The sequence below is a fragment of the Leptodactylus fuscus genome, chromosome 5 (genome assembly GCF_031893055.1).
Source record: "Leptodactylus fuscus isolate aLepFus1 chromosome 5, aLepFus1.hap2, whole genome shotgun sequence".
NCBI classification, from domain to species: Eukaryota; Metazoa; Chordata; class Amphibia; order Anura; family Leptodactylidae; genus Leptodactylus; species Leptodactylus fuscus.
In genome coordinates this window covers 128,134,871-128,160,282 of record NC_134269.1, presented here as the reverse complement: position 1 = coordinate 128,160,282, position 25,412 = coordinate 128,134,871, and the positions used below count along the sequence as shown (strand labels likewise).

General features: G+C 40.8%; 1 protein-coding gene across 4 annotated transcripts in view; it reads right to left on the bottom strand.

Moving 5' to 3' along the window:
- Positions 1–25,412, bottom strand: part of CADPS2 (calcium dependent secretion activator 2) — a 283,863-nt gene that overhangs the window by 230,408 nt on the left and 28,043 nt on the right. For all 4 annotated transcript variants that reach the window (XM_075274223.1, XM_075274224.1, XM_075274225.1 and 1 more), the window contains exons 2-6: positions 14,468–14,581; positions 13,470–13,802; positions 9,654–9,734; positions 8,952–9,188; positions 6,650–6,771 (exon numbers count right to left, since the gene is read on the bottom strand). In XM_075274223.1, the coding sequence (XP_075130324.1) occupies positions 6,650–6,771; positions 8,952–9,188; positions 9,654–9,734; positions 13,470–13,802; positions 14,468–14,581 (887 nt within the window). The remainder of the gene's footprint in view (positions 1–6,649; positions 6,772–8,951; positions 9,189–9,653; positions 9,735–13,469; positions 13,803–14,467; positions 14,582–25,412) is intronic.

Genomic DNA, 25,412 nt, shown 5'->3' with positions numbered 1-25,412 from the left:
TGGTCCAAACTGGGGTTTTTAGAGGCTCCCTCCACCATGAATTGGTCCAAACTGGGGTTTTTAGAGGCTCCCTCCACCATGAATTGGTCCAAACTGGGTTTTTTAGAGGCTCCCTCCACCATGAATTTGCCCAAACTCTGCTGGTTAGAGGCTCAATCCACCCTGATTTTCAAAACAAATGTTGGTGCCAACCTCAACTTACTACAAGGGCCAAATTCACTGCTGGTGACAAGCTCTCCTCACTGCAAGTGCCAAATACACATGTTTCAAGGTGTTTTCCTACTGTCAGAGAGGTGGTATTGAGTGTGTAATGTGTGTAGTTGTTAGGCTGTGATGTTGGGGTAATAGAGGGTCTTTGGTGTGTTAGATGCCCCCAGACATGCTTCCCCTGCTGTCCCAGTGTCATTCCAGAGGTGTTGGCATCATTTCCTGGGGTGTCATAGTGGACTTGGTGACCCTCCAGACACGGATTTGGGTTTCCCCCTTAACGAGTATCTGTTCCCCATAGACTATAATGGGGTTCGAAACCCGTTCGAACACACGAACATTGAGCGGCTGTTCGAATCGAATTTCGAACCTCGAACATTTTAGTGTTCGCTCATCTCTATTAATAACCCATTGGGATAAAATGCAGCTTTACAAGAATCAGGACACTACACACTTTTCCAGGGAGTAAAAGAGTAGACTCTTGGCTAATGGACTTGTGTTGAGCAAAGCCTTGAATTAAAAGATAAAAGAATAAGAAAGGGTACAGCTCACCCTTGTATTACTGGTATCGGTTGAAATCCATGTAAGTTGATGCTTTGACAACCCCTTGGAAACATAGGGGTAAATAAAATCACACAAAACAAAAGTGAAATCCAGCACCAAAAAATGAAACTTTTAATCTCCATATTAAAACCATATATGGAGAGTGTGGTGGCCTCTGCTTACGTGTTGCAAAGCAGAATGCCTCTTATTCATAACAATGGTATACATGCTACGAGTAAGCGACATTCTGTCTCGAAAAGCGTAAGCAGAATCCATGTGTTCCATATATGTTGTTAACATCAAGATTAGAAGTATATGCATCCATTTTTTGGCGCTGGATTCCACTTGTTTGTTTCAAATGAATCAAAAGACACTGAGAAAGTTCTAAGTATCCCAAATACAAAACTATTTGTCCACATGTGGTATCCATAATACATTGCTATTCTAGAAGTCATGCCCAATTATTAGATGTTATTACTAAGCAGTGACAAAGATGAACATTGTATAAAGATGCAGAAGGATTGTGACCCACTAAAAGTATTCCCATTTAAGAGCAGTCACAGTATCAATGGATATCTCAGCTGTTCCATGGCTTTCTCAAAAGGTTATTCATGACAACTTTTGCCAATGAAAGGTCACCTACTCAGCTAGTGGTCTATTCTAGAGAAACAGACAGAAAACCAATTAAAATATTTCCTTGTGCATCACAAAGACTTTTTTTTTATCATAGATCATAATAATACATACAATGCGATTATACAACTGTTTACTGAGATTCTTGGCAAAATTAATAAAATTCAGAAATATACATGAAGTTTATTGTCAGCATTGGGTAATGTCTAACACCATGAAGATACTAAGCAGTCTAATAGTAGTCCTTCGCGAGGCTGCAGAGGAAAGGTTAAATAGTTTCAGTGAAAACTGACTAAATCAAGATCTATAAATATGCTCAGTCACACACACAATTTGTTTTTACAGGCAACATGACAGTACGCTTAGATCAGCAACTCCTCGCAACGTTGGTATTAACAGAGTCCTTGACTTCCATCAAAAAATCAAATAAAGCAAAAGAAGTTTTTATACAGCACACAGAACCTCTGTTTTATTAAGCAAGTTACAAGTGCAAACACTTGCCATTAAAACCTGAAAATGACCCAGCTGCCCTTCTTGGATTTTAGAGAATACCTGCACTGACCAAAAGAGATTATTGATGCAATAGATGGACCAACCTGTTTGGGATACAGGCCGAAGGACAGCGCTCACCCGGACATACCAGAAACTTCATTATTGGAATGAGAACATGGCACAACGCGTTTCGGACCACTGATGGTCCTTTCTCAAGTGCACAATTGCTTGTCTGGATGGCGGTAGCTTGAGCTACCCTGTTATAATACACGAGGATTGGCTCGGTTTCCCTCCTTGTTTTCCAAAAGACATTATTGTTAGAGTTACGACTTCTAGTCACAAAAAGATCAAGCAGTACTGGATTTTTTTTTTTTTTTTTTTTTGCAACAAGAGGTTGAAGTTGCAGCACCTTCACAACTACATTCACTTTAATTGGTAAAGGATTCAAAAGGGTGAAAGAGCAATCTTTGGTCACGCAAAGGGAGCACCAACCAAAGTCAGAATGTAACCCTAGTTATAATCAGAAACTTTAAAAGATTTTTTTTTTTGCGGTGGCTTGCTACGTGCGGCTATGAGCGCTGTGATGGCAACATAATAGAGTGAGGTGGTCTTGATGTTGTGGAACCAGGACAACATGCACTCCTTGAGGGATCTGTGGATGCATGCAATGAAAGAAAAGCTATAACAATATATCTATTAGGTTTCTTCTGGGCTCTTAACAGTTAATCATAATTTAACTCATCGCTATGCAGAAAGTCTTAACACTGTAAAAGTTTTATGGCCAATGTAAAATAGGAACAAAATTGCTGGATGACAAAGTCACTGTTCACCTATTTTCTATATTGGTATGTTAAATTCTATAAAGACATGAAAGGGAAGTAAAAGAAAAACAGAAAAAGCAAAGTGGTCATACCTGTCATAATAACACTTTACTTATTTCAGTGAATCAGTAGATATGGCATGTTGCCATTCTGGTAAACCATATGAACATAACATTAAATTATATCTTCGAAGAATGGAAGAAATAATCAACGTAATTAATCTGCTGTCTTATTTCAAGGAAGACATTGATTAAGGAGCTTTAGAGGAAATGACTGCTGTGTATTGACTGTTCTCTCTCACAGCTGTTAGGTAAACACAAGGACAGCCAATAACATCTTTCTTAAATGGTTACAATCTTAGCAATGACATTTAGCCCCCCCTTACATCATGTTCAGAAGATGAAAAGGGGGATTAGACTGTTGCTCAAGGGAGAAGGCAAACATTCAATAAAGAAATATTAGGACATATTCGCCCCTTGCTTAGATCAGTGCTCAGATTTTTTTTTGATTTTTTTTTTGATTAAAAACAAAACAAAAAAAAAAGTAGGAAGAGCCAATTTTAAACAGATGCTTTAGATGGGTTTAAATACTAAAACTACTGAATGATACATTTAGATTTATAATAAGATATACTGGTATATTTCCAAGCCCTCATAGGGGGCGTTCACACTACCGTCTGTGTCCGACAGGTAGTGTCCGCTCCTAGTGTCCGTTCAAAATCTGGCACGGACATTAGGAGCGGACACTAGCTGTGTCCGTGACACCTGTCATTTATTTAAATGGAGATTGGGTGCGTTCTTTTGCACTCTGTGCCCTTCCTTCACTGTCCGCATCTAAAGATGTCCGACTTTTCAAGCGGACAGAAAATCCTACCTGTCGGGTTTTTCTGTCCGCTTGAAAAGTCGGACATCTTTACAAGCGGACAGTGAAGGAAGGGCACGGAGTGCAAAAGAACGCACCCGATGGCCATTTAAATAAATGACAGGTGTCACGGACACAGCTAGTGTCCGCTCCTAATGTCCGTGCCAGATTTTGAACGGACACTAGGAGCGGACGCTACCTGTCGGACACAGACGGTAGTGTGAACGCCCCCTTACACTTTAGGATAGTCCAGCTGACTTCCAGTCAATTCAGACTCTTGGTGTTCCTAACTGCAAAACAGAGCATCACACATGGACACTCATGAGAAGATTTTGAAAATCTAGTCGCCTGGATTGCTTACACCCATTCACAGAAAAAGCAGGAAATCCCATTCCTATCTCACCCTTATTCAATTCTGCTGTTCTGGCCACTGTTGCTTCCTCTATGGCCTCTCTTTCCTTAATGACGCTTCTAAGTCTTGGTTCACATCTGCGTTTGGTATTTTGTTCAGGCAGTCCACTTGCTGCCTGCAATCACTCTAAATCTAATAAGCCCATTGAGTAACAGAAAAACACATGAACATTTAAAGGGGTTTTCTGGGCAAATCTTTTTTAATTTTTTTTTTTTTAAATAATGTCTGTTAGAACTGTGAATGGGTTAATAAACCTACCCATATACCTTTAGCTGTGTTTTGAGCGATTTTTGGGTGTCTCTGGGAGCTCCTGGTAACTCCTGCATATCCTTACATGCTTCAGCTTCCTGCTATGTAGTGTAGTACAAATATAACTATTCCTGATGAAATCCCTAAAATGCAGTGAAGGGGTTTTATCCATTTATTGATGAAGTGATTTCTTTCTGTCAGCTGGTGTATCGGCTTTCTCTGCAAAGAAAGCAGAGGTGCTGTGATTTGGAGACAAGCATTGCTGAAAGAGAGGGGAGCATGTGGAGAGGCTTGTCTTAGATACTAGCACAAACCTATTTTTGATATATGGTTGTGAGAAATTATATATAAATTACTAGCTTCTGCCCGCGACTTCGTCTGCTAGTTGTTGTTGGCGATGAGCCACTTATATATAGCGATGATCCGCCTACGTCTCGGCTCTGCTACATTTCTGCATATGCGCAGCAGACGCAGCTGTATGTACATCCCTATGTTGAGCAGAGCAAGCTGTGCTATCGCGATGTCTCAGCCCTGCTACATCTGTCAGTTTGGATCAGAGGGGTTGTCTTATGTGAGTGTCCTAGCAGCGTCTGTGTTAGACACGGCTGAAGGCTGCTGCTGAACTTTAACACAGTTTGCCCTTCCACCCCCCCCCCCCCCCAGCAGAGCTCGAACAGCACATGACCTCGTGTTACGAACACAAACTCCTACCGCGCTGTCTCAGCTCTGCTACATCTGGCAATATGGATTACAAGGGTTGTCTTGTGTGAGTGTCTCTGAGCAGCTTCTGTGTTACAAACGGCTGAACAGATGTTGCTGAAATGTGCCACAGTTCTCCCCCCTCCCCCAGAGGCAGAACACCACATTCCCCATCGTACTCACTGAAACTTTACACCCAATATACTCATCTTGTCCAGACACAGCCTGCATGTTCTGTAGTCTCCTGATCTTCCATGAGACTCCATTTTCTTTAGCTTTCAAACTGTCCAGCTTCATCCAATATAGCTCCGCCCACAAATGAGTGGCTCTTCCCACCGCATAGCCTGATCCTATCAGAGAACGGCTCAAGGACCTGTGATGACATCATCACAGGTCCTTTAGTGTTGTGTGAACCTAAATTCCTTCATAGCAGTCGTGTAGGGATGTCATTTACCGGGATAAAAAGTAGCCTATGTTTTAATCGGGGTTCATATCTATGTATATGGCAAATTTGAGGCAAATCCGTTCAGACGTTTTTCAGTGATAGGGAAACAAACATCCAAACACACAAACTTTCACATTTAGAATATTAGTAGGATACTGTGTGTTAAGTGTTGTATGTCTTGTTCTAGGATTTTTGAAGTCATTGTTGTAGCGCTTCAATGTGATCGCAATCTAAGCTGAGCTGAGTCCAGCTTCTGTCTAAGGTAACCCAATTTGCAATCCACAGCCAAAAATGCAGGTGATCAATTAATCTCAGGGTATTAACCCACCTGTCAGTTTACATACCAAGAAGCTTTTGGGTGTGTGGCTTGTAAATTGACATTACAACTACCTTGTCAGTCTGGATTCATAGTAAGCCAGAACTATGCAATCAAAACAAAGGATAATGTAGAAACTGGACATCAAAAATATTTATGTCTTAATTCCTGTTTCGCAACCATCCATGTACAGAAGTGTGGTTGGGGACACCAACCTATCTATGACATCAAGCAGGTGGACAATGCCATGTCCAGTCCACAAAAAAATTATGTATCTGCGGAAGGGAATATAATTTAACCTTTATGTTTTGTATGCCTGGACAGGGAAAAACGTTTGTCATGCTTACTGGGCATATCATACCTATATTGGATACCTATGTTTGTTCTTTATTTTATTCCCTTTTTATTTGACATGGTGTACTTTTATATGTTTTTGTTGTTACATCTTTTGTGTAAGAACTGTACTTTGTGTATATTAAATCTAAATTTTATAAAGTTGTCCTTGGCTATAAATGGCTGACATCATGCAAGACATTTTTGTAGGACTACAAAATATCAGCAATTAGCACTGCAAGCAGTTTGCAGTCCTGCAGTTTGAAAGAAATTTGTCAACATGGCTTACGACCCACAATTTGGGAAAAAGTGATCTAGACCACTGTGCGGAACTGCACAACATACTTTGAGTGGTAGACATTTACCACTCAGGAGGAATCAGTCTTGTTTATTCCAATTGACAGGTTTTCTTTTTTTACATCATTCTTAAACTGGATTTCAACTCTAAATACAGTATGCAAGCAATGAATTGATACATTTTATGGCCCTTACAATATTTTGTGCAACAGCATGTTAAGAATTCAATATTCATTTTTCAGTTTCATGGCAAAGACACACACAAAAAAAAATAGTAAAAACAGCGAAGACAGAACAAAAATGTACTAATAATGGATTACTAAACAATTAGAATCACTTACTGAGGTCTTGAGGCTTCAGCTTGATCTGTCTGGAGTTTTTCACCTCCCTCTACTTCCATTGTACAATATACAATTCTGTTTGGGGCCACCGACTTCAAGCCCTGAACTTCCATGATGACAATCTATACAGAAGCAGGTTATATTGAAATTAATTAGCAAAAATTAAATGAGTATAATAAAATAAGAAAAAAAATTCAGACTGGTAATCACATTGCATACCTGGCTATGGAGATCTTTACTTTGGCCTACCACATGACCTGGCCTGAATTAAACTAAGAAAGTAGGGTTGGGAGATTTTGCCAAAAAAATTAAATTCTACATTTTTTTATTTAAGTGTATGAGCAATTTTCAATTTTGAAAAAAAAAATTTTAAATTCAATGACTATCAACTCAGAGGTATTTTCTCTTTCATGCAGCTTCCTGGTCCTACCACTCAACTACTGACCACAGTACTATTATAGCCAGGGAAAAAAAAAAAAAAAAAAAAAAATTATATATATATATATATATATATATATATATATATATATATATATATATATATATATATATATATATATATAAAATTGATTAGACAATATACTGTAGCCATGTTTTCTTATTTCCAGATGATTTTAAATTAATGGAGACACTTTTTTTTTTTTTGCTACCAACTAAACACAGGACCTGTTTCACTAGTAGAAGAGGATTACTTTGTTTATAAATTCTCTTCTAGCATATAAAGAAAAGAGTCAAAGTCAGATCACTTTTATAAATCATATAAAGAAAAGAGTCAAAGCCAGTTCACTTTTTGGCACTAAAGGTCACAGTCATTATCCTGTGATAATTTTAATATCCAACCTGATATGCTATGTACTTTACCTGTAATGTAAAATCTAGACGATCTCAGAGTCTTTTGTCAAGTGAAAAGATGTTGGTTTGATTTGCTGATATGAAATAATCCTCTGATTTCTATTTAACATACTGTATCTGATTAATTTACTTGATATTTATTAGGCAATAATAAGAAACTATCAATTTAATATTTGACCCCCTTTTCGTCCTATTGTCAGTTTTTCTATCCTCTTTTACCCCCTTACTCTGGGAATGAACTTGTCTCACTAAATTTAGACTATATGTGACTTCTTTTGTTTTCTGCTTAAGCTTGGACTTTAGTGCCGCACCTCCCATGAGGCGACCTGAAGCGAGTGCTTCAGGCGGCGCTATGCCAGGGCCTCAGGGAGGGCGGCATTTTTGCTAACCTAAGCCAGTCCAGGACAAGTTGTCCTGGACTGGCTTAGCACGGAGCGGTGGTTTGGGGAGGCCACTGAAGCAGCGCTGCTCCAGCAGCCTCCCTGCACGCTCAGGCAGAGCGCAGGCAGTCTTCAGGCCTGCTCTCTGCCGGCGAACGGCGCTAAGCCACGCCCCTCTGCTAAGCCATGCCCCTCCGCTAAGCCACACCCCCGCTCCACCCCCTCCCCCGGCGGGGGGGGCGGCTTTCTGCACTTCGTCTCGGGCGGCAAAAGGGGCAGGTTCACCCCTGCTACAAGGCTACAAGCTCTGGTCGCCTAGGAGAATAATGAGGATGATTCTTGGGAATCACAAAATAATGATATTAAAGTGACACACTGCCCCAGTGTGTACGATTTTTCTTTTGGCCCACTTTTCAGTATACTCCGCATTGGTTTCTGTGTTTGTGTTTCCCTTTTACCATAGATCACCTGATGAATCATGATATACTATTAGAGGAAACCCATTGCAGATAGTTAGGGAATTTCTAGCTATCATATTAGGACAAGAATTGTGGGAATGCTCTTGAAAGGGTAGAAGTGATACCATTTGATTTGCATAGGGTTTCATTCACGGTGAACTAGGGATAACATCCATTCCAATGGCCCTTTGATTAGAAAACAGTGACCTGTCAAGAAAACAGTCTACCCTCTCCCTTGTTGTCAAAAACGCTATTATAGGCAAAACCATTTTATTTTTAGAACATACACTGGCTGTTTTTATACATTTGATTTAGCTTTGTTATTTCATGAAGAGATGCATATTTTTATGATAGATTAAAAAACAAGTTTATGGTTTTGCCTTGCTGATTTATGATGGCCATACCCTAAGTGATGACTTAGACAGTGTCTAAGTAAATGGGAGCATGTTACAATGGAATGGGTTCACAGGAATCCTGCTAATATAAAAGAAGAAGGCCATGGCTATACCATTGTACTGTACTGGTTACGAATGTCCTGCTTTGTTTTGTACAGAATTTTACAGGTACATCTAAATAGGCATCTCTGCAACCTTTAAAAAGAAAATACTGTACCTCTAGTGTAAAGGAGAGCACAACATCAGATTTCGATAGCTGCACATCACTTTCATCTCCAATGTCCATAAAAGCAGAATTCTGCGAGCGCTTTAACTTTTGCAGTTTAAACTCAGGACCCCCTTTAGATACTGGAAGACTTTCTAGGTTGGCCATTAGTAAATTGACTGAAGCACGCAGTTCCTCTATGAACATTACCTCCATTTCTTTTGTTAGAAACCTTGGAAATAGTTTCTCCTTTAAAAGAATGAATAGGACTTCAGTAGGTGGCAGATATGGTAAAGGAACAAGCAATTTCTTTTTTAACTTCAGCCTAACTTTGCAACTGTTCACAAGTTAAAAAAAAACCACTATAGCCATTTTAAAAGGTCATATGTTCTGATCACAATAGAAAAATACATAAAAGATTCTGACCCTGAATAATTCTGGCATATGTTGTCACTACTAAGCCAGGGGCATTACCTTGCCTCAACTATTGGTTAAAAGCTGACAAAATACATAACTTAGAAACAGCCTGACCCGCCAGCTTTTTACAGCTGCTGAGAAAAAAACTAGTTCAAGCTGGTACAATGGATACTGAACGGTCAGAATTGTAAGCATACTTGCATTACTACGGAAAGTAGGCAAAACGTCCAAAATACAACTACAGCACCTTGTTCTCTTCTTTAAAAAAAAATATAGATTATTTAAGACACCATTCACCTTTGCCATTTGATCTGCTACTTGTAGACGCCCATCAAGCTCACGGCGGATCTGGGCAGCTTGTTCATCTGCATTATCCAGCTGAAAAAATGAATTCAATATGATCATTAGCGTTTATCACATTACATAACAATTTTGTAGATTCTTTTAAAGAAATTCTAACGTTGCTGCGTAGCAAATTTATGTCTGATTATGATAATATTGATGTTGCACACCATAATTTACAGCTTACACTTACAAGTGTGAACCAAAAAATCCTGACTTATAATAAATAGTCATTGTTTTATAAATCACAGACAACCAAAACAAATGATTCATCCATGTATGTTCCATACGTTATCTTAAACTCTTAGCAATATCTTTATTACAGCTTGGCTATTCAATTTATGTGCAAGTGTTGCCTTAGAAACATGGAAATCCTTGGACACTTTGGTCACAGCCTTTAGTATACATTTATGAAATCATCACATATAAGAAAGGGAAGTCTTAGACACAGATCGTATGTTGCTAATTTACTATGTTATGTTAATGTTGAATTCATTGTAATACATATTACATATGTAGTGATTGCAAAATAATCAAAAATGGCAATTTAGCATTAATGTCTATGACAATGTTGGTTTCTATGGTTTATAGCTGGTAAGATTAGGATAAACAATTTGATGTACAATATATTCTAAAATTCAGCTATAATTTGTCAACAGCCATAGGATAATAGCAACTGATATTAACTATAAAAAGCAGATGGAGCCTCCTCCCTCTGGTGTCCGCCTGCATTCAAAAAAAGAAAACATGATGGAAGCTTTCGTCTGTCATGTCTTTTACTTTGCTTTTGTTGCAAAAGCAAACAAACACTGTGTGAAAAAGCTTGTTGTTCAGGTTGTTTACATAATAGTCAATGTCAACAGACATATGGAGAGAGCTCTGTGTCCATCACTCTATCACTATTAAAATGTGTTGCAATGTCCCCAAAATAAATGTGCTAATCAAACTGCTCCCATAAAAGTTCCCAGCCTTACTAGTGCACATATAGAACCCAAAAATAACTGTACTCAAGTAGAGTATCCTTATAGGGTCCCCAACATCCCCAAAGTGTCCCAAAAATACAGCCTAACCCTGCATACCACAAAAGTTAATCAATATGCAGAGGATATGGAAAGATATTTTATTCTTAGTCTCAAGATACAACAGCCCTTCCCTCAAATATCAGAGACTTGTACATAATATAGACATGGGAAGAATATGCAAATCTGTCTTTCAAGATGTAAACAGGGAGACAGTGCCTCTGTTATGCTGCCCTCTATAGCAAGCACCCTGAACAACATGCCCGACTTCCCAGAAGCCTTTGCTGCATGATGCGAGGTTATAACCAAATCAATTTCTCACCTACGGGCGGCACCGTTTCTGTCTCTTTGGACTTCATCAGCGCAGCATAGAGAGAATTGATTTGGTTTAAGTGAGAGGCTGAAAGACCAGATTATGGGGATAACATCTATCCTTAGGGAGAGACCATAATACGAGCTGTATCCGTGCCATTTTGCTCCATGTGAGTGGCCCCTAACAAACTTTTATGCATTATCACCCACTAGGACGGTTTCTGCTTTTATCTTATAGCTTTGGATCAGGAATTGAATTTGGATGTTTGTCTATATTATATTGTGGGGATAACGTCTTTCCTTAGGGAGAGACCACCTTCTCAGGTGTGTGGAGACTTATACAGCCATAGTTTGCTCCACTGCAAAGGAACATGGGAAGAATATGCAAATCTGTCTCCCAAGATGTAAACAGGGAGACAGCGCCTCTGTTATGCTTCCCTTTATAGCAAGCACCCTGAATAAAGGGCAGCAGAGGCACTGTCTCCCTGTTTACATCTTGGGAGACAGATTTGCATATTCTTCCCATGTTCCTTTGCAGTGGAGCAACTATGGCTGTATAAGTCGCCACACACCTGAGAAGGTGGTCTCTCCCTAAGGATAGACGTTATCCCCACAATCTGGTCTTTCAGCCTCTCACTTAAACCAAATCAATTCTCTCTAGGCTGCGCTGATGAAGTCCAAAGAGACAGAAACGGTGCCGTCCGTAGGTGAGAAATTGATTTGGTTATAACCTCGCATCATGCAGCAAAGGCTTCTGGGAAGTCGGGCATGTTGTTCAGGGTGCTTGCTATAGAGGGCAGCATAACAGAGGCACTGTCTCCCTGTTTACATCTTAAAAGACAGATTTGCATATTCTTCCCATGTTCCTTTGCAGAGGAGCAACTATGGCTGTATAAGTCTCCACACACTTGAGAAGGTGGTCTCTCCCTAAGGAAAGACATTATCCCCACAATATAATATAGACAAACATCCAAATTCAATTCCTGATCCAAAGCTATAAGAGAAAAGCAGAAACCGTCCTAGTGGGTGATAATGCACAAAAGTTTGTTAGGGGCCACTCACATGGAACAAAATGGCACGGATACAGCTCGTATTATGGCGCTTTCCCGTGTGGCATCCGTGCATGATCGACGGCAGAGTCCGCATGGTAAAAAAGCCTTCCCATAGAGTTCTATGGGGAGGCTTTTTTACCATGCGGACTTTTCCGCCAATCCCGCACAGGTAAGCGCCATAATATGCATGGTATCCACGCTATTATGCTCCGTGTGAATGGCCCCTAAGACATATGAGTTCCTATATTGAAACCATGATATAACATTGTACCAAAATCACAGAACATTACTGACATTTATATACATCATTACTATGGGTGGGCAGTGGATTGCATGGAACACACAAAAGAGCCAAACCAACCAAAAACATGGCTTCCATCCAAACTTACAGTGACAAAAACATAATGGATGTGCTCTCTGGGACAACCAAATCAATGGCCTATGTCAGGTACATAAAATGGGGACAAACTAAACCTAAACTGAAAAGAAAGGAAAATGTAAGATTAGCATTATGCATGCCAAGCTAAAAAAGGACCCAATAGCCTCACTGCAGATGAAAAACCTTGGGTGAATAAATGTGTATACAGTAACCAGAAGAATAAATAGTGGTTGGTACAAATAGGCATATATTGATGCACAGTAGAAAGACTATACAAATATAATACTTACAACAACATGATAAAGGTAAAGGTGGTAAATATATGACCATGATTAATGAAATAAATAAAGTATATATGCTCTGATAACACAAAAGTGATTGAGATTAATTATTCTCCAGGGATTCATTTAAAGGGGTCAGTCTGGTGGGGTCTCAGAAGGTTGAATGTAGGCATGCACCTGCTGTACAAGACACATGTATTTCAGCGATCTCTAGCGCTCCCATTGAACTGAATGGGAGCATGAATACATCCTGTCCAACATGAACATGCCTACATTCAGCTCAGCTGCACTAGTGTCCACTGTCTGGACCAGCAGCGCTTAGGAACTTATTCCAGTGGGAGTCTTCGCCACACGAGACTGCTGAGGCCAATCACTTGCCTCAGTGGCCTAAAGAAAGGAATCAGGATGTCACATATGGCGTATGAGTGACATCCCGGGTCCTTTCCTTAAGCCACTGAGGCAACTGATTGGGCTCAGCGATCACATGTGGTAAGGACTTCTGATGGAACAAGACCCCGGGCTGTGTTGGGCCAGACAGCAGCCTGGGACATCGGAGCGAGCGCCAGGGACAGAAGTGTATAGGTTAATTATTTATTTTTACCTTCCCTGGCCTCTGGGCAAAAATCTGTAATTAATGGACAAACCCTTTAAATATATAGATTGTAGACTGAAATGGTTTAAAAATAATAATAATAATAAATGCATATAATGAAGTTACATACACCTACCTGGCAAGCATTGTACAGCAATTGATGCTCCAATTTTTTGATTCCCAATATTTGTTGAAACATTTCATAAAGTTGTTCTTTGCTAAGTATAAGTTCTGACACCGCACTAAGAGCCATCCTGTTTGGCTGTTTGCGTAGATCTTCTTCTCCTCTATAGATGGCATCGTATTTTGCAATCCATGAACTTAAAACAGTTTCTTTGCTTAATCCATCGATCTCCGGTAAACTTCGTACTCTTTTTTCAATATTCTTTTTAAAAACTTCCCTGAAGTCATTTGAAGAGCATCCTCCACTGTGTACCATTCTGGCCACTCGATCACTTTTCAAGAAAACCTATTAGACAGTAGTAAACTTGTAGAACTCAAGTTTCAAACGTTGATATTATCAGTTGTCTGTCATCCTTATTAGAGTGGTATTCAAGATAAGCACAAATTTGCCCCCACTCCATAGGATAGGAGATTACAGTTATAGAATGTTGGGGGGGGGGGGGGGGGGTCTCAATAGGTGTCCTTGTGCCCCACATAAATGGAAGAGCTGGCACCTGAGCTGCCACTTCACTAGGACTGCTTGAGAAAGTGAAGTGCTGTACTCTTCTCCACTTTGGCAGTCCCGTGATATGAATGGTGTGATAGCTTGAAGGTACTACCTGCTACTCCATTCATATAGGGTACATAGAAACCCCATTCTCATGATTGGTTGGGATCACTACCTTCCCTTCCCCACCTATTAGTCATCCCCTAAGCTGTGGCTAGCAGATGACTGGTTATTACCAGGATACCCCTTTACGTTCTATAGCTTACAGGTCATCATCTTTTATTAATACAATTTTAGGGATGTTTTCAAACATTAGAAAATAAATCCTCATGGTTTGTTCTAACTCTATTTAGCGATTCCTTTATATCAGAAAATTCATGGTATCCCTCTCCAAAGGGAAAACCCCTTTTAATAGAAATGCCAACCTCCAGGTTGATGGTTATAGAATATATCGGTTCACTTACCTCATAGTAACTCCTAACAGCATTGATAAAAGCTTCATCAGCCACTATTTGCGTGTCGCCTTTAAGGAAAGCCTGGAATCTCTCTCGTATAGTCTGTAGCTGCTGTTTATTAAGCTTCAAAAGAATAACAGATAATGGCTCGAGATTAGTAAAAATGTTAAGCTGCCCATACACATAGTTGGAAATGTAGGTCCCCTCCCCCCATTCATTATTACACATTCAACTAAACAGGCAAGTTGTCACATCAATGCAACAGGAGATTATCTGCCAGACTGTATTGGCACAGTAAACCTTAGAGAGATTTTTAAATAGGCTGGGGGAGGTGCTCCGGTGTCTTCTCAGCATGGTCCAGTCCTGCAGCTCAGCTATATTCTTGAAGTGAAACTTCTAGCAAGCTGTGACGTCCCAGATCCCTTTAGCTGAAGCTGCTGAATGGCCTCAGCGGTCATGTGTAGATGGGACTTATGCCGGAAGACAACAATGGATTGGCAGGACTTGGCCGTGCTGGGAGGCAGCGGAGCATCGGGGACAGTTGAGTTTTGTTTTTTTCACTTTCTCCAGCCTAATAAAAAAAAAATGCACATGCTCGCCCAAACAATAGTTTAAAAAAAAGTATTTTCCCCCCCAACTCTGAACAGCTTTGGTCCTTGGCATCAGTCCCGAACCGCTTATACTTGGCTGCAGGAAGCCCTAATCAGAGACCTTAAAGGGGTTGGCCACTTTCAGAACAATATTGAGAGAAATTTTGTTTGTATAATAAAAAGATGTACAGTTTTCCAATATACTTTCTGTAACAATTCCTCACGGTGTTTTAGATCTATACCTGCTGTTATTCATTTGGCTTACTCCCTGTGGATAAAAATCAGTCCATGCTCATGTGATAATGGTCTATGATCATGTGATAAACAGGTGCTACCTATTTGAGACCCTTCCAACATAAATATTCTGGTAGTCCTGTTTCCATTTTTTTGTCCAGAAGACCTGGGAGAACTCTTTACATGCCACTTTCTTCCATTTTCTTCCTTGCAGCCCCAGTATTTTTTGTCTTCCACAGAATCCTATAGCTATTAACAAATACTGCATTTTTACTCCTCTATATTAGATGTGTCCGCCCTCCCTCGGCCTGGGGCCTTTGAACAATTCTGTACTGATGGATCCGCTATCCCGGAACTTATATCAAACATCTGTGCAGTGTTATTAGGTCATATTGCATCCTTTACACCTAAACATATGTATGTGGTCAGGTGGAAAGGCTGGATAGGTATGGAGCTTACTGTGGTCCTTTGGTCAATTCTTATTCTCAGGCTAAGAAAAGTTCTCGAAGGATTCTGTATGGAGAAAACCAAATTATGCTTCTAATTGCTGTGACATCACACTCCAGAACTCCTTCACAAGCTGAATCCTGCCGTATCACTCAAAGAAGGGAGGAGGGAAAGAGGGCATATCAGAGTAGCGTGGGGCATAACAATCTTGCTCTAAAGGAGACAAATGGCATAAGGAACACACTGCTAAACCAGTGCTATGGCCCCTTCATTCCCAAATGTAAGCATTACAGGCCACAAACCATTAACAGTTATAGCAATGGCCTATACCAGCGATATATATTTGTTTGGCATATGTTGTACATTAACATCACTTCCTAAAGTTTATGTAAAAAAAAAAAAAAAAAATCAGAACACAAACTAACCTAGTTTTCCACATAACCTTCAAAAATGATAATTGTAATATAAAAGACATTTAGCTTCTTAAGTTGTTTGCATTCATTAAACTTGTCATTTCAATATTCATACAGAAATATTTTTTAGCTTAAAAGCTCAAGGTTAACTTTATAGAAGGATCAAAATAGTTTAGTAGATGTAGGATTCCAAATGTATCTAGGTCACTATGGTGTGTTTTGTTTTATAAAAAAAAGTTTTTAAAGAACGTGTCAAAAATGGGAGGTGAAAAATAAAAGAAAAAAAAAAAACAAAGAAAAAAACCCTCACCTGTCCCTGACACTCCAGTGCCCCCACTGTCATGGTCCCATATTTTCTTCATGAATTGTGTTATTTAGGTGATGAATACTTTTTCACGTTGTAGTAAATTACTTCATGTACTAGCTATGCATTGTTGGGTATGTGTTTTGATTGATTTTCAGACTTCTTGGGTTTGGAACACCACTATATTTTAGAACAGGGGTGCTCACACTTTGTCAGCATGTGAGCTACTTCTTTAAATGACCAAGCCCTAAGATAGACTACCCACTTATTGTGGGCGGGACCGGGGCGGGCCTGTGGGCGTGGAGTGTCTGGGTGGGGCTGGGCATGTGGGCGTGGTCAGGCGGATTGTGAGAGGTGGCCGCCCAGGCATCCCCGCTGTCTGCTTCTTCACAGCGCAGGCTGAGTTATCTCTGGACACTGGTAGGCTGAGGCTGCGGCAGCCCCGCCTGCCAGTGTCCATAGATGACTCTCAGTCTGCGCTGTGAAGAAGAAGCAGCACCCTGGCCCCCTCCATCCCTAAGAACGGCCTGCAAGTGCGTGTTCACAGCGCAGGCTGAGCGTCATCTACTGACACTGGTCCAGAGATAACTCTCAGCCTGCACTGTGAAGAAGCAGACAGCGGGGATGCCTGGCTGCATCCCACGATCGACCCATACGTCCATTGCAATCAACCGGTAGATCGCGATCGACGTATTGGGAACCCCTGTTTTAGAAAATATGTGTTTTTAATTATTATTGGTCTTCAATTGTGTTTGACATAAAGATATGTTATATATGGGATGCCCTTTATTTTTATTGCGTAGCGGTGTCTTCTTTGTTCTGTTGTTGACATGCAGAACTCCCATGTTTGATAAATTAGTGGTATCCATGAGATGAGCGAACACTATTCGAAACAACCGTTTCGCATAGCACGCTCCCAGACTTTGCCGGCAGCCGGCCACTGACCCCCCGCGTGCCGGTTACGTCCATTCATTTCTATGGGAGCGTGCTATTCGATACGGCTGTTTCAAATAGTGTTCACTCATCTCTAGTACCCATCTTATTTGTCTTCTTGAACACACCTAAGGGCACATGCATACAGTCATATGAATAATTCATAATGCACTGCCTACATACTGTTATGGAGGATACATACATCTAAAGGTTTTACATGAAGGCACAGAGTGGCAAGTTTCATTGTATGTTACATTACTATAATATGGAATCCAGGGAACTACAACTGTGGCCATACACAGCACATGCACATGACTTTATGGAGAGCATATGAAAATGACACGAGTCATTCTTAGCCTTTAGACTTTAAGACCATGGCCTAAAGCACGTTAAGGCTAAGGCCCCACGTAGCAGACCACAGCGAAACAGGAGAACGGGAAAAACCGCAGTGGCAATACGTCACAGTTTTTTCCCGCAGCGCATTTCACAGAAAATCTGCAGTGGTTTCTTTTCTGCTTCCATTATAACTATAGGAAAACCAGAAAATCGAAGCGTACCCACTGCACATACTTTTTCGCAATGTGTTGATGGGATTCACTGAAAGCCCATCAAATTTGCAGAGACTGTAAAACATTGTGTTTGTTTTTTTCCACTGCAGGATTTCCACCACATGCAGCCCCAGCTTAAAGGACAAGGCCTCATTTTTCAAAACTGATTTTTCAAAAGTGTCAAACCAGTAGTATTTTTTGTTCCTTGTTGCATGATGTTCAAAAATATGTCACAAATGCTGTGCACCATAAATTCTGGTGTTAGTGTACACAAAAAAAACTTCTAATAAACAAGACCCAAAGAGTACATTGAAGAAAAATGGTTAGTGCTGGAAGGTGCCCCCTTTCCCATTTCAAATATAAAACAATAAATAGAAAACTCATTAGATTAGATCCTACTATATAAATGTGAAAGTGTGTGTTTGGAGGTTTGTTACTCAATCACGCAAAAACGGCTGAACGGATTTGAATGAAATTTGGCACACAGATAGAGTGTAACCTCGATTAAAACATAGGTTACTTCTAATCCCAATAAATAACATGTCTTCATGACTGTTATGAATTTATATTCACATACTATATTAAACTGCTATTGGCAGCAGCTTATCTCAGGTCCCAGGTCTGTTATCTCTCTATGTAAACACTCAGCTAACTCTCAGTCCTTTGTGTACATGCATTTGCATATTATCTGATCTGCTCCAGGCAAAATGCTGACACACTGGATGGGAAAACACCTTTAATCCAAATTGGCAGTTTGCCAATTTTAAACATGCCGGGAAAAAGAAAATCTAATTTGTTTGCAAAATTGTAAAACAACGAGAGCTATGAAGGTATCCAAAAGTCAACAGAGTTCTCTTTAAGCAGAGCTGAGGGGGATCATCGAGTACAACAATACGCTCATTACATGTCGTCCTAACATGCTGCTGAGATGCCAGAACAATCATGGCCAGAGCGCAAGGAATGAGTTCAGCGGCAGGCCAGCTTGACTGTTGCCAAAACGCAGGAGCAGGCGGATCATCAACGCCAAGAACACGCTCATTATATGGCGTCCCAGCGAGCTGCTTTAACAATCACAGGCACAGTGCTAAGAACAAGTTCAGCAGCAGGACAGCTTGAGAGCTGCCGAAATGCCGGAGCATGCAGATCATCGACGCCAACTACATGCTCATTATATGGCTTCCCAGCGATCTGCTCAAATGCTGGAACAATCACGGGCATAGCGTGAGGAACAAGTTCAGTGGTAGGCCAGCTTCACAGCTGCTGAAACGCTGGAGCAGGCAAACCATTGACGCCAGCAATTTACTGAATAAAGGTGGATCATCGATGCCAACAACAAGCAGACGAAGTCGCGGGCAGAGGCTAGTACTGCGTAAAAGTCTGAACTTTGAAATTATAGGGGGGGTTTTATCCCCTTCAGTAAAAGCAAAAAAAAAATTCAAATTAAAATTAATTAATTTAAAAAGTAATGAGTGTTAGGAAAATGCTTTTGCAGGTTGTTTTCAGATAGACACCAAAAATAAATAAATAAATAAATAAATAAACATTACATGTATCCCAAAATGGTGTCAACTAAAGACTACAACTAGTCATGCAACGAACAAACACCCATATAGTTAGGACATTAGAAAAATAGTTAAAGGGGTTGTCCCATCACAAGGATCCTATCTATACTGTTTGTTAATGTGAATGTAAGACTTTTCCTAAATACACTGCTTCAGCAAAACTGCTTTGTTTGTCCACTATCTTACTTTATTCATTTCTCTGTTGACACATCCCTTGACTTATCTGGTCAAAAGTCAAGTGATGTATCTGCCTGCTCTCAGGGGGGAGGAGGGGCTAAGTGCACAGGAGCGAGCCTGGAGGGGGGGGGGTAGTTTACACTTTACACTTTGGGAGGGGGGTGGGTGGGAAGGGGCCGCCAATACAGACCCGGCATCTGCTGTAATAGAGAGGCGGATGCCGGGGAGTGTAGACGCCGGCACAGGTGCCTGCAACATCGCTACGCTCCTGCCCTGCATGAAGCCAGCAGCGGCAGGAGCGATGCTATTCCGCACCTCCGCCCCCCCTCCCCTCCGGAATAGCAGCATCGCTCCTGCCGCTGCTGGCTTCATGCCGGGTCTGTATTGCATTGTAAAGGCTGTACGTCCGATGCCTAACTGCATCGGGAGCACACACGCAGGGCCAGTGGCATAGAAGCGACGACTTCTTGCCGCTGGCTTTGCATATGTAACCCCGCCCACCAATGATGCAACAAAGCCGGAAGAAAGAAGAATTTACAGCAGTGAAGACTGGCAAGTATGCGACGTGGGAATACCCCTTTAAGTGTAGTATAGTTAATAGAAAAGTGTTATGGACATTGCAATACAGAGGTCGGGACAGGTTACTCATACTGTATGGAAACAATACCAGGTTTTATAATTAACACTTTATGGAGATTGCATAGTCTGGGCCCAGAATATACTGTGTCCTTAAGATGTTCATTATAAAACATAGTATTGTCTTCTATACAGTATAAGTAACCTGTGGGATATTGTAGCAGAACTGCAAATCCTTACTATTCACATGAAAACACTTGTTAGCAAAGCTCTCACAGAACATTCTGTACATACCTATACAACCTAGAGAACAAGAGATTTTAAAGACTGTATGTATGTATTTATGTATTTTTATGCCAAGTGCTTAGCATAATTAGTAGCATTGAAGAGAAGTTGCTCGTTTTATCACATTTATGAGTAAATCATATTTTAACTAATGACAGAATCCTGCTGCTCCTGAAGAAAAGCCTCAAACTTCTACAATTACAAAGGGAATGCATCGGGAGAAAACAACATAAATAATACATAATAATAAATGACATATGGCAGTTAGAGGCTCCTTTACACATTTTGCATTTGTAAAAACATACAGACATGCACAAAAGTAATAGCTACGAACTTGAAGACTCCTTTTGTAAAGAAAATGCTGCATATTATACATTGTTTAATGCAGTTTTGGTTTTTATTGGCTAGCTTTCTGTAAAAGGACTTGTTTTTCTATAAAAGCAGAATGTCGTATTGATGTGATATGACAGGGTTAATGTCTTATTGACCAGTCTGTAGGTATTGCTCGCTGTCCATCTATGGATAATTTCTGTTACTGATCAGTTGTCAAACATTCCTTCAAAATTCCTCACATCTAGGATGCCCCTTGCCTTACCAAATAAATGAAATTCAGAAGCATAACTACATCTGGAGTGCGGTTCTATTTTTCTCTGGTCCTATAACGCCTGGTTTCACTCTCTCAGTAATTTCCTCTGCGACCAGCAGGTCTTCACCAGGGAATAGTTTGCCAACACATATGCCTCGCCTCCCTCAGAGACTTTTAGGATTGCACAGGTCTTTCACTTCCTGTGTTCTTTCACCCCACTAAATCCAGAAATTTTGAGAGACTCTGCTCCAGTTTTGAGAGACTCTGCTTGTATAGAGCAATGGGTAGAGGCTCTCTGTCATTTATATATATTATTTACTGAACACCTCACCCCTTGACTCTAAGCTAGACATTTTGGTGACCTGGGAATGGGACCTTGATTCTCCTCCAACTCCAGTTCAATGGACTGACTGTTGCACATCCATCAGTAAAAGGAGTTGGCTTTATGGAACACTCTTTGAAAAGTCTCCATAGGGCCTACTTAGTTCCTCATTGCCTACATAGGTTGCAATGTCTTAGGCACTACCCTCCACATTTGGTGGTCCTGTCTTCACGCCCGTTGCTTTTGGGAGGAGATTCATTGAATGGTACAACTCTTTGGCCATCATCCTATTATCAGCTAAAACCTCCCTTCTTAGCCTTAAGCCCGTCAGCCTCAAACGTACCCAATTTATGTTGTTCCAATATATCTTGATGACTTTTCGATTTCACATTTTCTTCAAATGGAAGAGTCTCTCATTGACTGAAGTCATTAGGAGAGAGGATACTAGAATGCTCCACGAAACCTAGTGTGAACCTAACATCAGAGGTACTGATTTATAAGAAATATACAAAAAGAGAAAAACATGGCCCGCACATCCCAATCTTATACATTGATCTAGTAGTGCTTCTCAGCAAATTCTACAATACTGAACATGAGGTTCTTAGTATACATATTGATCAAGGTGTATAAGCCCACTAGCCACTTCACGGCGACCTCTTTATAGTGGGTCCCTACTCTACTGGGTGTGGTGCCACACAGCGACCGCCACAACCGTAACACGGCGCCCACAGGGCGAGCGACCCAGCGGTCCGGCAACACCCCTGCCACCAGACCAAGCCCCCAGGGCTCCGGGCCGCGCCACCCCATGGGCACCGCACCACAGAAGCAGCAGACACCACGCAACACCACACCATGTGAACAGATCTCAAAAATTCACCTTACCATATTGCCCCAGTCTGTTCACATGGTGTGGTGTTGCGTGGTGTCTGCTGCTTCTGTGGTGCGGTGCCCATGGGGCGGCGCGGCCCGGAGCCCTGGGGGCTTGGTCTGGTGGCAGGGGTGTTGCCGGACCGCTGGGTCGCTCGCCCTGTGGGCGCCGTGTTACGGTTGTGGCGGTCGCTGTGCGGCACCACACCCAGTAGAGTAGGGACCCACTATAAAGAGGTCGCCGTGAAGTGGCTAGTGGGCTTATACACCTTGATCAATATGTATACTAAGAACCTCATGTTCAGTATTGTAGAATTTGCTGAGAAGCACTACTAGATCAATGTATAAGATTGGGATGTGCGGGCCATGTTTTTCTCTTTTTGTATATTACTGATTTATAAGACCTCTGTTCTGAGAAATAACCCCCGCCTAACTTCTAATTTTCTTCAATTGAAAAATAAAAAATATCTATAATTATACAATTACCCATATCTCTGGAGCGGTCAATGATGTTCTGTTTCATTGCTTCTGAAACAGAAGGTCACCATTACTTGTCCCCCTCCCCATCAATATTTACAAAGTATTCCTGTGTCTGGGGAATGGCTCCTCCCCTCTTCCTGAAGTGGGCAGAATAGGGTAGCTAGGGAGACAGGGGGAGGGGGGTTGGAAGGTGAGAGATTATTGCTAGGCTTAGTGAGACAGGGAATGTGGGAGGGGCAAGTAATGTGTGGGATCACTAGGCTAGTGAGACAGGGAGGGGGGAGTGTAGTAGGAGTGAGATTTTCTGCCAGAAAAACCCCTTCAAAAGTGCTTGAACACAGACCTCTAGATCAACTTTGGCAAGATCGGTGGTATTTGAAACTATAGCTGTAGACAAGCCATAAACACAAACCTGTGTGAATCTGAGAAATTTAGGAACCTGAATGTAGTGTACAACATCCATAGAAACATTAATTTTAGTCAAATAAAATAGCTGACCAGTTTTACCAAAAAACTATAGTCATTAGATATGAATGAATTAGCATATTTAATCCAGCAGCTAATTGTGTACCTCGTATTCCTTCCTAATCTGTGTTTACCCAGACACATTCTGCTTATGTAAAAGAATCATTACTTAATGACAAACCCTCTGATATTGACAGTAAAAATTTACTTTCCTTTAATAAACAAGACAAACTCTAGATGAAAACAAACGTGCAATAATCTAAAGGAAAAAAGACGACGAGTACACAGAAATTGGTCTTGGGAAATAAACAAGTAAATCAGGAGTTTACAATAAATTAAAAAAAAAAAAAAAAAACCACAGTATGAATACTATGGAGAGTCCACCAAACTATCAATCATGTCGGGCGGAGTTTGCTTGGTCATGTATTATATAGTCATCTGACCATACAAGTGGAATCCGTGCACTATGAACATCTGTAACTCTTCTACACTCAATTTCTCATACGGAGTTAAATGAACTTAGCTTCATTAATTCCATTTAAACAGGAAAACACGTTTTTTTTTCTTCTTTTTTTGTCCAAAAAATACGTGGAAGCTTATACTGCAAGCTTCCCATGTATTGTATGCTTCCCATATATTGTATGTTTCAGTATACCTATTGAGGCTTGGATGAGCCTCAAGTTTAAAACCATAATAATGGAACAGTCTTTCTGTCAAATGACTCAGTAACCAGATAGTGATAACTGCATAAGCTGCATAAGCAATACTAACTAAATGACTACTCACAGGTCCGAGACCAATTACACCAGTCCTGGCCCCATAATTGATGCGATTGGCAAGTCAATGCTGACTGACCTATCACTACTTAACAGCAACAGAGAAATAGCATGACTCCTGCATTTTATCTGCCTTATTATAGAAACAGATGCAGCTAGAGGCGGATTTCTGTACCAACCCTGTAGTTACAAAACTGCAATCCTGCTGTTTAACCCTTCCAGCTCTACTGCACTAGTTTAACACACACCGAGTGCTGATTACCCTCAAGAACAACCAGAGAATCACCTACATCTTCCTCCTCAGGGTCTAAGTCTAACTCCTGAATATCACCCCATAGTCCAAAGCAAGTGTTAATCCTAACTGGTGCAAGCTTACTTATAGTATTTCATCGGAGTGCCACAAGTTTTAATTTTAAATCCAGTTCTTATCTTTACTGGAAGTTTAAAAGGTATTTCTGGTACCAAACTGATATTTCATACATAATGACAAACACAGGATAGGTTATCAGTATGTGATCTGTGGCAGTCTGACACCTGGATCCCACGCAGATCAGTTTTTGCAGCAGCTTGCAGGTGCCAGAATTTCCTAGTGGATAGAGAGCACGTACATCATTCCTATTGAGGTAATAGGAGTTGCGTTGCAATTCCCCCGAAACTGTCGCTATACCACTCCTTTTACTTGAATAGCAGCTTTCGGCACCCAGAAACTGCTGGAACAGCTGATCTTTCCAAAGTGCTGGTGTTGAACCCCTGAAGATCACATCCTGATAATAAGATATTTTATTTATATAGTGCTAACATATTCCGCAGCACTGTACACTGCATACATCCTGTGTATAGGTAGTCGGGTCAGACAACCCCTTTAACCACTTTGTACTTACCTCTCTTTTCAGGGCAGTTTTTAAAATGTTGTTGGGCCCAGTGCAAAGTTTTCATAAATGGGCCCCTCCCATCACCACCACCTAATACCCAACTTGCACAAATTATAAAGCCCCCTTATAACCCCTACCATAGTATAATGCTTCCCTAGTGGCCTCACACAATATAATGTCCCACTCCAGCTATCCCCACAGTTTAATTTTCATATCACTGAGGCCTACATCTGCATGCACATATCTTTAGAAAATCACCAGAGCTGGAAGGAAGTAAAACCCGTTTTGAAGCTAGAAATGTTAAAAAAGTATCAGCTTATAAAATGCAGGGATCACACACCATGAAAAGAAAGTGCACCCCTAAAACCTAGATATTTCTTGAACATAGACAATCTGAAGATTACATGCGTCTCTATGGGTTATCAATAGCCACATCCACCTTCATATAACATTGTGACAAAAAATTTTGAAAAAAATCCACTAATATATTTGCACCTAAAATTCAATTAAACCATTC